At 40.1% G+C, this 15,026-nt stretch overlaps 1 protein-coding gene across 7 annotated transcripts in view; it reads left to right on the top strand.

Annotated features, from left to right (window-relative positions):
* ANKRD55 (ankyrin repeat domain 55) overlaps positions 1–13,733 on the top strand; it is a 266,719-nt gene extending 252,986 nt beyond the window's left edge. For 5 of the 7 annotated variants that reach the window (XM_047841107.1, XM_047840811.1, XM_047841042.1 and 2 more), the window contains 3 exons: positions 2,349–3,010; positions 11,224–11,316; positions 13,258–13,733. In XM_047841107.1, coding sequence (XP_047697063.1) covers positions 2,349–3,010; positions 11,224–11,316; positions 13,258–13,379 — 877 coding nt within the window. In that variant the 3' untranslated portion in view covers positions 13,380–13,733. Of the gene's footprint in view, positions 1–2,348; positions 3,011–9,562; positions 9,681–11,223; positions 11,317–13,257 lie in introns of those variants that run through there. The other 2 variants (XM_047840891.1, XM_047840973.1) reach the window with 2 other exon arrangements.
* The last annotated feature ends 1,293 nt before the right edge of the window (positions 13,734–15,026 follow it).

The following is a 15,026-nucleotide window of genomic DNA, read 5'->3' as shown; positions in this document are numbered from 1 at the left end:
GTAGCATTTTCAGATATTGTGGATACTTTTCCTTTGCTATTACATCCAAACTTGACAAATGTTAGTTACAACGTGAACTATTGGCATATCGATGAACTTTTTATACTCTGTTGTGTTAAAATCCATTAGTCTGTCTTGCACTTTAAATGGGTCTTATACCCATACAGGATTTTATAGTATCTTGCTTTGGTCATTTGGAAAATATTGGTTCACTTAATTAGGAATATCATCCAGATGACACATTGCATTATACAATATTAAAAAATCACATTTGTTAATATCACCACTGATCTTATTGGAAGAGCCTTTATGTATCAGGAAGCTGTCAAGCTTACAGTATGCACACAAGTTTTTCAAAGTTCTAATTTTTGCTTGAAAACTGGACTTTTGTCATTGGCAGTAATTGCTGTCAGTTGTTTACCTTGAAATTACAGGCTTATTTTATTCATTATTGAGAAGCTTTCTGAAAATACCCAATTGCAAATAACCATAGTTTGTCTGTAGGTCATAAAAATGGTGTTCTGTGAAAAAACAGTATCTAGGTTAGCAGGCAACTCAAACAATTATACAAGTGCTTTACCTCAAGACAACCATCATATTTTGTTATATAGTTGAATTGCTTATGGGTACTTCCTGTTTTGTCAAAAAGTGTATACTGAAAGGTCATTTTTAAAAATTTTTTAATGTTTATTTTATTTTTGAGAGAGAGAGAGAAAGAGAGTGAGTGGGGGAGGGACAGAGAGAGAGGGAGACACAGAATCTGAAGCAGGCTCTAGGCTGTGAGCTGTCAGCACAGAGTCCAACCTGGGGCTTGAACTCACGAACCGTGAGATCATGACCTGATCTGAAGCCAGGACTTAACCTACTGATCCATCCAGACACCCCGCAAAGGTCAATATTTAATAAAATTAATAACTTTTACCAGACATTAATAAGTTAAATGACAATTTTTTAACATAAGTCCATTGATGATACTGTCTTGATTTGTATCAAGGAGCCCATACTTTGACCCACTATCTCTATTGTACAAAAGCACATGAATATTGTACAAAAGCAACTGAAGACTGTTGGGGACCCCACCCACAGGGTTTAGGGGACCACACTTTGAGACCCCACTGGCCTAAATCACAATCTATAACCGAAGGAGGAAAGATTATAGAAGATACTAAAGTAGCATTAATTTGCACAGGGCTATATTCTATTGAGGTCAACTTGGAAGAATGTTAGAGATCCCCTGGGGTAATATTAGGGGTCTAGAAGGGGTATTCAATTGTTCACAAAGCCTATTGGAAGGTGAAAGAATGAAGATAAAAATACATCGTGGAAATAAAGATTCGATTACACACTGTGTGACCTGTAAAGAAAAACACTAATTATATACAGTCAAGTGGTGATGTTTTTCAAATTACAAATTACAGTATCTCACTCTGAAGAGTAATGTTGCAATCTGGCTTTTAGGGCACACACATGGGTCAGATTTCATCATTAACTTGTACCACAGAAAGCACTAAGTCAATTGTGGCCTCAAAAGAGAGTAACAGAATTTTCCAAGCAAGAAAAACAGAATCGTGCCTCAGGGAAACTGTCCACATAAGAGGAGCCCGTCGGACAACTGCTGACCTTTTTTTCTTTAGAATTTGCCTGCCCATTGGGCATTGCTCACTTTTCTTCTGCTGCCACACCCGATCTCTGGGACAAACACTTCCTCCTGGGCAGCTAAAGCCCAGACTAAAGCTTCTTCCCTCGGTTTCCTTTTTTAAAAAGTATTTTCCAATAGGAAATTTAGTAAAAACTGAAAGGGAAACAAAGAACATTCAAATAGCATAAAATGGGCAGGCTTCCTGAGGTAGATAATGTCCGAGCTATGCCTAGATCTTATGAGATCTCTTTCAGAGAAAACCTGAAACCACATTTCCCCTGCCTCTACAAGCTCCCCTTGCCTCTACCACTTGAAGCCTGAACTCACCCTTAGCCTTCATGTCTGTGACTTAAAACTTATACCCCTACTGACTGTGCTTGAGAAGTGAGAACAGTAATGCTTTAAGCTATTTTCAACTTAGTTTATCCCTTGGTGAAAATAGATGATCTAGAGGTAGATTTTGAAAGGACAGTTCCTGAGGGACTAAGAGGAATCTAAGAAATAGTCTAACTATGGCAAGGAGTGGAGTAACAAAGGGTTTTGCGAGTTCTTGCACCTGACCTTTGACTTGAAAGTGCTTTGGGGTGTCTTTGGATTACCTAAGACAACCTTCTCAAGCAGATGAAATAGAGGGAGGCAGTGTTTGGTTGGGGGATTGTGACCACTTCCTAGCTTCTTACAGAGTCCTTGTTATTTTACATTCCCATAGAACAGAGCCTACTCGACCCTTTCCTTCCCAGAGCAGTAGACCCCAGAAGAAGGAGGGACGATTCAGCATGCTCAACCAAATCTTCTGCAAAAACAAAAAAGAAGAGCAGAGAGCCTATCAGAAGGATCACAGCAGGGATCGACACAGGGGGGAGCACACCTCGGAAGTCGATGACATCATCACCACCTTTGACGGCATGGTGGATACCAACTGCCAAGAAGGGCCAGGCGATCAGGTGGCTATGATTGACCTTAAGAAGCGGACCTCAGAGAATTCAAAATATCTCTTGCCAGAAAAGAAGCCTCTGGGCCCCAAGGGGCTTCCACCAATCAGAACGCAGAGTCTCCCACCCATCACCGTGGGCAGTCACTTCCTGACAACTTCCCAGGGGGCCACTTCCCATACTGGTCTGAGCTCTGGTAGTCATCATATGGCCCAGCGATCTCAGAAAAGCCGCAGTGAGCAGGACTTACTGCATAACAGAACTGGTTGCCAAGCGTTGCTAGATAACCCCTGGAGAGGCGATTCTAACCAGGTGTTCTGTAAGACTGGGACTGTGTCTTCTTCTGATAAACTGCTGGACAGATTGCTCACCAGTGGCTCTGGTCACCAGGAGGTCTTTGGGCTGCCACATCTTCCTCATCTACATAATCCTTCATCAGGTATTACCCTTGCTTCCCTCTTCCTCATTCCTGGCAGGCTGTCTCCAAGAAATGTTTCCTATAGTTCTGGGCTAGGAACTGGGGTGACAGTAGCCTAGAAGGCAGGGCCAGAACAAAATGGATGATTAGGGCCAACATTTTTCCTTGAGTCTACTGGACTCAAGATCTCTAGGCTATTGAAACATTCTGCTTTTCTACCCTGAGGGCAATCATCAAGTTAAAGTATGTGCCTTCTTATATTCCCAGCAGATATGTGTAGTGATCGGAAGATTAAAGCAGAAATATTACTATTTCCAGTAGCTAAGGTTCTTAACCAGGGATAGTGGCAATATCAATTATGAGGGGTTGATTTGTTTGTGTGATGGCTTGCTTTTAAATCAGGTGTTCAATCCCTACTTCAGACCTACAGAAGCAAAATTTTGGTGAGGGAGGAGAGGAAATGGCAATACCTTCTAGGTAACATTCACACATTAATGGTTCAAATTTCCACACATACCAAAGGCTTACATTGTAATTCTCCCTGCTGTCTCTTCCCCAAGCCAACCAATGCCACTCATCCAAAGCTACTAATATTATTTGTTGTTTATTCTTCCAGAGATATTTTATACACGTGTATACACACATACACACACACACACACACACACACACAAAATAGGTATAAGTAAGTATATATCCCCCTTTAAATAAGTATATCACACTAAAGAATTTGTTTTTATACACATATAAGCAATATATATATATGTATATATTTTTTAATGGTCCACAGGTGATTCTGATGCACACTAGAGAAAGGGAAACATTGTTTTAAAGCAGAGGCTGCAAAACAGCTTCCAAAATTAGTTCATTGCCACAGAATCTTGTTTTGTTTTCAAGTGAATTAATTGCCAATATTTAAAAATCATCAAGTATTACATAAAAAATAGAAAATTCTAGCCTTTTCTGAAAAATTAAAAAGCCTGGCAACACTGAACCCAAATTCCACTTGGTAATAATAGGCCAGATATGAATACCCACTGTCCCCTTGAACACCAGCTAGACATCACTGTCCCCAGTTCAACCCAGTCCACAACAGTCTCTAGTATCTCTCCAAGGAGTGTCAGTTTTTCTTCATTAATGTGTCTCTGTTGTTTTTCTCATAGTAGGGTTAAGAGAAAAAAATGATGTATCTTGAACCTGCATTTCTGTCAAACATAGAAGAATGAAAGACTGAGAGGGCTATGTGTATTGTAAGAAGTGGAGGAGGGATGAGGCACCTGGGTGGCTCAGTCAGTTGAACATCTGACTCTTGGTTTCAGCTCAGGTCATGATCTCACAGTTTGTGGGTTTGAACTCTGTGTCGGGCTCTAAGCTGACAGCTTGGGATTCTCTCTCTCCCTCTCTCTCTCTGCCTCTCGCCCACTCACACTCACTCTTCACTTTCCTTCTCTCTCTGAAAATAAAGAAATGAAATCTTTTAAAAAAAGAAATGGAGGAATATATATATTTGGAAATAAGAAATATTCCTTCCTAAAAAAAAAAAAAGAAAGAAATATTCCTTCCTGTTTAATATGCAGCATGAGCCTGGCTCTCTTCCCTCATTTATGTGTGCCTGGTCTGGTGTCTGAAACAGGTAGAGGTAGAGTATGACTCCCTTCATACATATTTACATGTATGTGTGAGAAACAGACATCATGGTGTCTGAGAAAAACTCCACGCAACATTTCACTTCCTCCACAAAGCACTAAAGTATGTGGTTAGTGCCATAGGTAATGTTTTTGCTTTTGTTCTACAGAAGGATCAGGAAGGAAAGATATTAGTCTTCTTTTGATACTTTAGTGGTCTCCAGGGCCTCATCCCATCCTCCTTTCTGGAGTTGGTCCTGTCCTGGCTAATATCTCCTCTTTTGAAAATCTTTTGAAATTTGTGAAAATCTCATTCTTTTTCTGTTCCCAAGAGAGCCTGTCTTTTTCTATCAGTTAGGAATGGGCTCAGCCGCCTGTAAAAGAAACCAAAGTAACAATGGCTTAAACAACATAGAAATGTATTGCTCTCATAGGAAAGAAGTCTGAAGTAGGTAGTTCCCAGGTGTTTGGTAGCTCCATGATCACCAAAAACCTAGGCTCCTTCCTCCTGGGTGCTCCACAGCTTACCATATGACTTCCATTCTTCAGGTTATTTCACGGTCCATTAAGGCTAACAGAGAAGGAGGAAAGAAAGAGAGAAGGGAAACATGGATTTTCCCAGCTGAATCAGCTCCCGTTAAGACATCATTGCCCTTAAGTCCACACATCTGTTTACATCTCATTGGCCAGAACTTTAATCACATGGTCACGCCTATTGGCACGGGAGAGTGGGAATTGCAGTCTTTTATCTCAGCATGCGGCTGTCCCTCAAAAGTTGGATTTTTGTTTCTAAGAGAGAAGAGAGATTTGATAGTGGATAAAGAACTAGTAGATTATGGCATTTGTACTATCTAAAACTTTCTGTATTATTGGAAATAAAATGAAATTCAATAAACTCGGTTTGAAAATTAGCTTCATTTGCCAGTGAAGTGACTTGAAAAGTCCTGGAGTGGCAGAATAGTAGAAAAGAAGCAAAATTCTCCAAGAGAATCTTAAATAATTAGCTGTGGCTACATCAAAGCATTTATTTTTTAACCAATGTTTTTAAGTTTATTTATTTTTGAGAGAGAGGGAGACAGAGTGAAATCAGGGGAGGGGCAGAGAGAGAGAGGGAGACACAGAATCTGAAGCAGGCACCAGGCTCTGAGCTGTCAGCATAGAGCCCAACGCAGGGGTCAAACTCACAAACTGGGAGATCATGACCTGAGCCGAAGTCAGATGCTTCACTGACTGAGCCACCCAGGTGCCCCTTCAACCAATGTTTTTAAGCACTGATAATAGCTAGGAGCCATTCTAGGCAACTGAGTTGTGGTAAGATAAATCTCCCAAGAATCTTCAGCCTATAAATGAGTTTTAAAAGATATGGATTTGCTAAAGTGATTATGCAACTGACTTCAAGGTACTTTTCTTATCATGTTTAGTTACAAGATCATAGGGTTTTGAAATGGAAAGGACCTTATTCATTAAATGGTTAGAGGGTCTGCCATTCTAATTTGTCAAGAGGCGGACTACTACAAGGGCTAAGACATCTGGGTTCAAATTCTGGTTCTGTCACTTAGGTGCTGTTACTTAATCTCTCTGGGCTTTTGTTTCTTCACCTGAAAAATATGGGAGGAAATACCTAACCATACCTAACTATAGCGTTGTGAGTTGCTGTTAAATTAAAAGAGGTGATACAGGTAAAATACTTAGCACAGTGATTTGAACAAAGTATTTGGTTTTTTAAAACTATGTGTCAGGCCCTATACTAAGCACTATGGTTTAGTTACAAGCTAGGAATCACCTTGTTTTAAAGATGATGAAACTTAAGTAAATGTGCTAGTCAACTGCCTGATTGCTCTCACATCTAGTTTTTCCCTCCAGCCCTATTCTGTCTCTCAGGGAATGACACTTCCCAAGCTCCCTTGCAGCTGCTCCCAGGTACTTTTGGCCAAGTATCAGGAGGCACTGGCAGATGAAGAAGAGCAGAAGAAGGAGGGAAAACAGTGTAGTTGTCCACAATGGCCCTGTGCTTTTTCTGGAAGCTCCCACAGTTGTTCCATCTCCTTCATGCTCCCTCTACACAGCTGCTCACTCTGTAGCTCTGGCCCCCACTAGCTTTAACACCATCCTTTCCCCTTATCTCTCCAGCCTAGAGATGGTTGCTTTTTTTTTTTTTTTTTTTTTTTTTTGCAGTGGCTGATCTCTGGATTGTCCTCTACCCTCTCTTCTGTTTGGCTTCTTAGTTTTTCTAACACCAATAGAAACAAGTTTCTGTATGAAATTCCCTCTGTTCCAAAAACCAAGAGAGGTCTCTTTTTTCCTGGGTGAGCCCCAACTGATAAAACAAGACATATCTCTCTGAGCCACAGTTTCTTACTCACCCAGAGGCTAGGACCATTATACCTCATCAGGCTCTTTTCAGTTATAATTCACATGGCCTAGAAGAGTTAAAACAGTTTGCTCCAAGTTTTACAACTAATTGATGACATATTCTGTACTTGAACCCAGATCTCCAAAATAGGAAGGTATCACCATGGCAATGTATTTCTCTGAAAGTCCAGTTTGGTAGTAAGCTTACCAATTACCCACAGTGTACTTGTCTGAGAAATGACGTTGTCCTCCCCAAAACAAAAAAGATTTTCCTGCCTTACGGATTTTATTTTTGTGGACATTTTTAACTCAGTTTGAAATGTTTTGGCAACTACCTAGGCTCTGGACTATGATTAGGAGGCTCACTTGGGTGGTTTTAGTGTTAGTCTAGGCAGGTTGAAACAGTAGATTTCTACACTGAGCTGCCATATTTGATATGAAAGCCTATCGCTTCTCAGCCTTTTGGTTAAGATCATGTGTGATATGAAAGCCTAATACAGTAAAGTAGTTGGATAACCTAAGTCATACCATTGCACCACTGATTTGAACTTGGATAGTAGCTTTAGCATAGGATTTTCTCTTTTCCTGACCTGGATTTAGTAGAAATAATAAGGGCTAGCTAGCACTGCCACTGTTTGAATTCCTGGCAGCCATTAACCTGTGCTTGCATCAGCAACCCTGAACATTGAGCTGTAATGATTATTGCTTAACATTCATTGAGACCTGTCAGTGGGCTAGATGGAGAGAGATGGGGGGTGAGGCACTTAGCCTAATGAGGAAATTTGGAGCACATCAGCTTAATTCATTGCAAACAGCTTTCAGAGAAAATGGAACAGAAAGCTCTGAGGTGTTTGCTACCAGCCTGGTTATTTACAAGCCATCACACAGAAAGCAAGAAAGCTCTCACTTCCCTTCTCCCTTAAGAGAGAACTTCCTTCTCCCTAATTTTCCAACATATCCTAGCAACAATGCAGCCTCCTCCCTGTGTATGGCTGATCTAGTGATCCCTCAGTTGAAACCCATCACAGGTGCTACATCTTTTCCAGGACAAAAGCCAGATTCTTGAGCTGGTAAACAAAATCCTTCCAGCATGGCAGGGCCTCACTTTCTGTTGTCAGCTTCTGTGACTCACATCTCTAATCCTTTCCCCCATCCCCCTGAACAGTTCCTTGAATATCTCTCAGTTCCCTGACAACCCATACCTTTCACTCTATGATGTCAGTGCCCATGTTATTTTTAGCTTCTGTCCACTGTCGGCTTAACAGACTTGTACAGACTTTTAAGAACCACCTCAAAACTTCTCTGAAAGTCACCCTGACCTCTATAGGAAGTGTGGCTCTTTCTTACTGTGAATCATAGAAGAATAGTTCTACCTTGTTGAGCCTCCTGGGGGGCAGATGGCAAACTGAACTGCGTACTTCCCCTTCAATAATACTGCAGAAGAGGAGTCTTTAATCCCTATTCTGGAAATGAGGAAATTGAGGCATAGAGAGGTTAGCCCACCACTCAGTAGGTCACAGAGCTAGGTAGGAAGTGACAGAGCAGACATTCAAGTGAGCTCTGTGGGAGTTAAGACACCTCCACCTGTCTGGACCCCTCTTTTCTGTGTGATGCCCTCACGGCACTGCTCATGGGCTCCAAAAGTATCCGTTAACCTGTTTTTCTTCCAACGTACACTGTAATCACCTCCTGAGCATCTTGCCTTCTCCTCTTTGTACTCTAGGCTCAGGAATATGGTGAGCACACAACAGAGGAGTGCTGAATTTATTTACTTGTTGAACAAAGGGATTTAGTTGAAAACCTTTTCTGCCTTTGAAGTCTAGGACAGTAGTCCTCAACCCTGTCCCCACAGGCTGGAGGTCCCTTTCAGTGCCTGCAGCACAGATGGACTGCACACAGCTCTACCTCCTCCTTCAAAACTGAGCCAAATGCCAGTGCAGAATGAAGTTGAGCTCTGCTTTCACTTCCCAAATCACTGCCATAACCTGTTTCTGCCCACTTCTCTCATCCTGCCAAAATTGCTTTGGCTGCTAGGAAGGCAGGATAGGTTCTAGGTCAGACAGACCTAAATTGGAGCCCAGCCTCTGTCACTTTCCATTATATGACCTTGAGCACTTTTGAGAACTCCTCCAAGCCACAGTATCCTCAGGGATGATAATAGTATCTATCTCACAAGGGAAAGTGATTGTTAGGATTAAATGAGATTATGCATATAGGATTGAGCCCAGTCCCCGACAATAGCCCAATAAACATTATCCATAATTACCATTATCTCATTTCTTGGTTTTGCAAATTTCTGGTCAATTCATGGATAAATAAGGTATGAGTTGATAAGGGTGCTTACTTACTTACTGTAATTACTCACTATTATTCTACTGAGGAATGTTTTCTTTTTAAATAATAGTTTGCTAAGTTATTTGACCTTTAGGATACAAAGGAATGAAAATATAATATCCACCAGAGAGACTGGAAGTTTTGCTCAGTCTTCATCAAATGGCAGTGCTCAGATTACTGCTCCTATAATATGCCTTTGGACTCACCTAAGCAGACGGACAGTGGATCTTGGCTAATGCTTTTTCTGTTTCCCCTTATCTAAGGACGACTTGGTCCAAACAGAAGAATTAAACCTATGAGCAGTACTGTAGTGTTCTGATTCTTTCAAGACTACGAGGCAACAAATTAAATGAATACATTCCCTACTCTCCCAGAGATCGTGTTAAACACGCTACAGAATAAAAATGTAATAATTGCTAATGCTTATTGAGTGTTAACCTTGTAAGCTACATGTTTTACATTTGTTCTCCTACTTAATTTTTAGGACACGTGAAAAAAACAGACACAATTATTTTCACCATTTTGTACATAAGGAAATTTTAGAGAGGGAGAATCTCTTGTCCAAGTTGGCAAAAAGTCTAATCCTGTCCCATTTGGTCAACTATGTATAAGGACCTGAATAACTTGGGTATTTTTTCTATTTTCAGATATTTAGCTCTATCTCCTGTAATCAGTAGTCTGTTGATAAATGTTGAACAGCTGGCTCTCTGGGAGAAAAATCAGTGCTTGCTGATTTTCATGGTATAAATACTTCCACTATGGCCAATGTTGAGCCACCACTGTGAGGTCAACCAGCTCACTAAATTCCTAAAATTTTAACCATCGGTTCCCAAGAGCCAGTATACATGGTTCCAGCACAGCACTACTTATGGCCTAAATTAGAGAATAGCAATCTCCCAGGTGACTTCACCCAGATCCATCTTCTAGGTCAGTGATGCTCAATCCTACCACACAATAGAATCCTTTGGGAACCAGTAAAAATCTGATGCCCTATCCCAGTCCCAGAGATTCTTTTTTAATTGATCTGGGATTTGGCTAGGGCAGCAAAACTCCTCAGACAATTCTTATGTGCAGCCAGCATTGAGAAACCCTGGTCTGAAAGAATATCCCCTACTTATCTGTATCATTTAGCACAGATTTGACTGATGGGTTGTACTTTATGCCCTATGTTTTTTTTCAAGCTTTTAAGTTTTATAGAGTGGGTGGCCAACTGTGCTTGTTTATGAAGTTATATTTAAACTGATTTATTCAAGAAATGATTTCTGATGTTCTTTTCTTTCATTTTTAAATTTTTTTTTAATGTTTTTATTTATTTTTGAGACAGAGAGAGACAGAGCATGAGCAGGGAAGGGGCAGAGAGAGAGGGAGACACAGAATCTGAAGCAGGCTCCAGGCTCTGAGCTGTCAGCACAGAGCCCGACGCAGGGCTCGAACTCACAGACTGTAAGATCGTGACCTGAGCTGAAGTTGGACGCTTAACCGACTGAGCCACCCAGGCGCCCCTCTTTTCTTTCATTTAACTAGTGATTGGCATATAATAAAAACCAGTAAGGTGTAGCTACTATTATTTTTGTTGTTATTAGCATCTGTTTTTTAATTTTTTTTAATGTTTATTTATTTTTGAGAGATAGACAAAGCACAAGCAGGGGAGGGGCAGAGAGACAGGGCACAGAATCTGAAGTAGGTTCCAGGCTCTGAGCTGTCAGCGCAGAGCCCAATGTGGGGCTCGAACTCACGAACCTTGAGATCATGACCTGATCCGAAGTCAGACGCTTAACCGACTAAGCTACCCAGGTGCCCCTGTTGTTATTAGTATCTTAAGTTTAGTGATCACTAACAATTTTATGATTATCTTATCCATTGGATTTTACAATTTGCACTTGGTTGCATCTCAAATTATTGATACAATTATGTTTGTCCCCAGGACAAAATTTTCAGCATCTGTCCCCAAACAGACCCCAAATCAGGGGTCATCCTTTCACCCGGAACAACCTAGCTCCCTTACCAGACCAAAAATGTAAGTATTATGAATCTTCTTCAGCTACCTTTGCAAGTGTTAACATGTCTAAACACAACTGTTATTTCAGTTTACTTTCATTTTTCAAGGGAACATCAGGTGCCAAAACTTGTAAATTACAGGAAAATAGAATAGAGACAGTTCTTTAAAGCTTCATCCAACTTGGTAATGCTTATTTAAAAAAAAAAAAAAGAATACTTCCCTCCCTTGAGGAATTTTTATGTTTGGATTATAAAAACAACAACAGAAGTTTATTTTGCTATGTACTATTTAATGTGTTTAAGAAGGTGCTTTAAAAATTCTTAAGATTGGTCTCTTGACATTGGTTTCCCTATTACAATGAACAGATGGAAATATGTATCATCTTTGTACTCAGAGGCTACACATCCCTAAACAGAAAGGAATAATCAAGTAGATGTTGTTCACCTATATTACTCCTGACATTGTTGATCTATTTTATAATATTTTGTACAAAAATTTCTCACAATATAAAATACTAAAAATATTCTATTCAGCCAGTGATCTTCAAGTTTGAGTGTACTTAAGTATTACCTGGGGTACTTGTTATAGAGTAGATTTCTGATCCCCACACCCAGAAATTCTGAATTTGTATATTTTCATATCTATACTATGAAGCAGGTTCTATTATTATTCCCATTGTACAGATGAGAAAACTTGAGTTCAGAAAGGTTGCATGATTTTCCCAACATTATTTAGGTAGTAAGTAGCAGAGCCAGGAGCAAAACTATAGGACTATGAGTCAGCTGCCTCATGAAAACAAGCAATACTTACTGGATTCTAATTTCCTTCCTTCCTTTTCTTTCTATCCCAGCCCACTCATTTATAACATGTATGCAGACACGCAATGTCTTATCTTCCCCATCCCTTGCCATAACCTCTTAATTGCAGAGGTTGAAAGATTTAGGAACTGCCCTGTTCAAACAAGTTTCTTAACCTTCAATTTCCTTCCTTGGCCTGTAAGAGTAGTGCCAGCCTGATAAGGTTGTTGGGAGCGTTACACAAGATAACATATGGAAAATACTGGCAACTATTTGCAAAGAATTAATATCCAATACATCTTTTCCTGCCCCAGGCTGTAGTTTGGATGGTACCAATCGAGAGCTCTAGGATTCCTTAGGTAAAATCAGTAATCCACGGGGTCTTAGTATTACCCTGTCTTTATGCAGATAAGGAAAGGGAGAGGTGGAGATACATGTCCAAATTCACAGAGTTAGTAGCAGAAACCAAAATGCATTCCTCAGCTTTTTCTGATTTATGTAAAGTGAGAGTTTTGGATGGTGTGAATTCAATCACTGGATGAAATTCAAGCCTGACCTTGTCTTTAAACAGAAATGTACTCACAAAGACATCTAATTAAGTAGCCGGTCAGCCTCGAATCCTGGTGAGGCTTGGAGAAGCCAGAGAGGGGATTTTCTTTGGCAGAGCCCAGGAGCTTTGGTCTTCACAATTAAATTTAAGGAGGGAAGAGAAGATAAAGACTTTGATCAAGTTTAGCTCTGCGAAAAAGAAATGGAAAGCTACACAGTGCTTTTCCTAAAAGAAACCGAGAACCTTTTGAGGCTTGCATAGAAGTGCAGTACAAATGTCTTGGGGCTCATTTAGAGCATTGTGCTGACTTGGCCATCAACAGCTGCTCCACCCCAGGAAAAGAGAGCTCTGCCAGGAACGTACAGCCCAATCATGTTTTGATCAAACTTGGCTCTGTCCTGTATTTGTACATATTTGACATCCCTGATGGCACGTGGTGAGCCTGAATAGATACAGATATACAGCTTTCTCCTGCAGCCAGGCTCTTACCAGACAAGCTTCTTAGAAATGCCTCCACTCCTTAAGACATAACATTGTTTCCCCCCACCAATTCTCCTGAGACTCTCACAGAAGTAAACCCTGAAAGTCTCTCCTTCTATTCTTTCTCCTCAGTTCTATCTGGAGAATCTCTGAGGACAAACCGAGTGCTACCTGCTATTCCAAGCCAACGGGGACACAGCACAGCAGGCAAAGAAAGTGAAAACTCTGTCAATCCCACCAATGATGAGAATTAGCTGTGGCTCACTGACTGTAAAAATAGGGATTATATATATTTTCAACTGTCAAGGGATGAGATTACTCTAGTTTGTGAGAACAAAGACTGATTCAGTAAATTGCATTCTAGAAGCCATTCACAGTTTTACAACTCCTTCCTAATGACATTTCCCAAACAAGCGCTTGGAATCTTTGATTATATATATATTTTAAGTCTGTGAGTTGCTCTGACCTCTACATGCCAAAACTAAAAGTCATAATATGTTATCAGCAGGGAAACAGCTGTGTTTGGCTTGCACTGTGGTATCAGCAGAGATTTTTTTTTTCCTGAACGATTTTATGTTCTTAAAATGTATGCTTTGCTGAATAAAAAAAAAAAAAACAACAAAAAGCATATTCCATAGTTTTCTTCACATTAATTGTAATTCTACCCTTGGTTGATGAAACTTAATTAAAATTAAAGTAGCAAATTCCTTTAATCACAGTTTAGTCACAGTTTTTGGCTTTTAAATGTACAAGCTTCTGTAAAATATTTTCTAACATCTGATCCTGGTAACAGCCCAAATCATTTGCCAATGTTTATGTATCTTCTTTGTTATTTGATTATTTCCACCTATTGTCACTTTCAGATGTGATTAATAGTGAGAAGATCATGTGAGTTGGAAGGGTCTACATCCTGGCCTAACAGAATGAAATCGGCACTTCTCATACATTCCTCAAATACTCTATGTATTTAATCATTCTTTTTTATGTTTCAAAATAATGGTCTCTGCCCACTCAAAATGTTTCCAAAGTTATGACTTAGTAAAGTTTGAAAGGCTACTACTAACTGTAGATCTTACTTAAGATGTTTATGTGTTGTTGAGACTGATTTAAATGTCAAGGCCCAGCCATATAAGATTATAGTCATTCCATGTTATTTCTAAGCCCACATGTTATCTGTAAATATCTCAAGTACAATGCTTACCATTTGATATTAGCATTATTTGTTTAGAGAGGTCAGACTATGCCATTAACTAAATAGAAGCTCCTCTGAAGCCAAAACATAGTTCTTTGGCTTTGTGCTTATAGAAGTGTGTACAGTGCCTGGCACATAGTAGGCACTCAGTTTTGTTTTGTTTTTTCCATAAAAGAAGGAAGGGAAGGAAGTCAGAATGTAGAGGGGGAGGTGGCAAGATCGAGAGATGTAGAAAGTGATAAAAAAGAGGTCATTATTTCCACAATCTTGTTTTGTCAATGATAGTAGTCTGAATTAGGGATTATATAAGAAGAAGCCTGTGACCAATCACCCAAGCTAGACAGTAGTTGATAGGGAGGGCAAATCCTGGTGCAAATGGAAGAGCTCCCAGGACATCGATACTGAAGGGTTTTCTATTCTGTTTTGTTTTGTTTGTGGGCTGCATCTTTGAAGAATCATTCTCTGTTAAGTATCAGTTAGGTAGTTCTATTGTGTCACCTGGTTACTTCAGAATCTGTGTTCATCCACAGTAGACATAGTAGACACCTGGCCCTGTCCTGCTTAGCTTAGTCAGCATAGGCTCACCTCTTCTTCAATAATAACACCAAAATCTCATTGGCTGACAATTTTGTTTTCTCATTCACAACACATGCTCCATACCAGCTGGCAGTTGGCTCACGTAGATTCCACTTCAACATGCACCTCCTTG

The sequence above is a fragment of the Prionailurus viverrinus genome, chromosome A1 (assembly GCF_022837055.1).
Source record: "Prionailurus viverrinus isolate Anna chromosome A1, UM_Priviv_1.0, whole genome shotgun sequence".
In the NCBI taxonomy this organism is placed as follows: Eukaryota; Metazoa; Chordata; class Mammalia; order Carnivora; family Felidae; genus Prionailurus; species Prionailurus viverrinus.
Note: the sequence above shows the minus strand (reverse complement) of the source record. Positions and strands in the feature narration are given on the sequence as shown.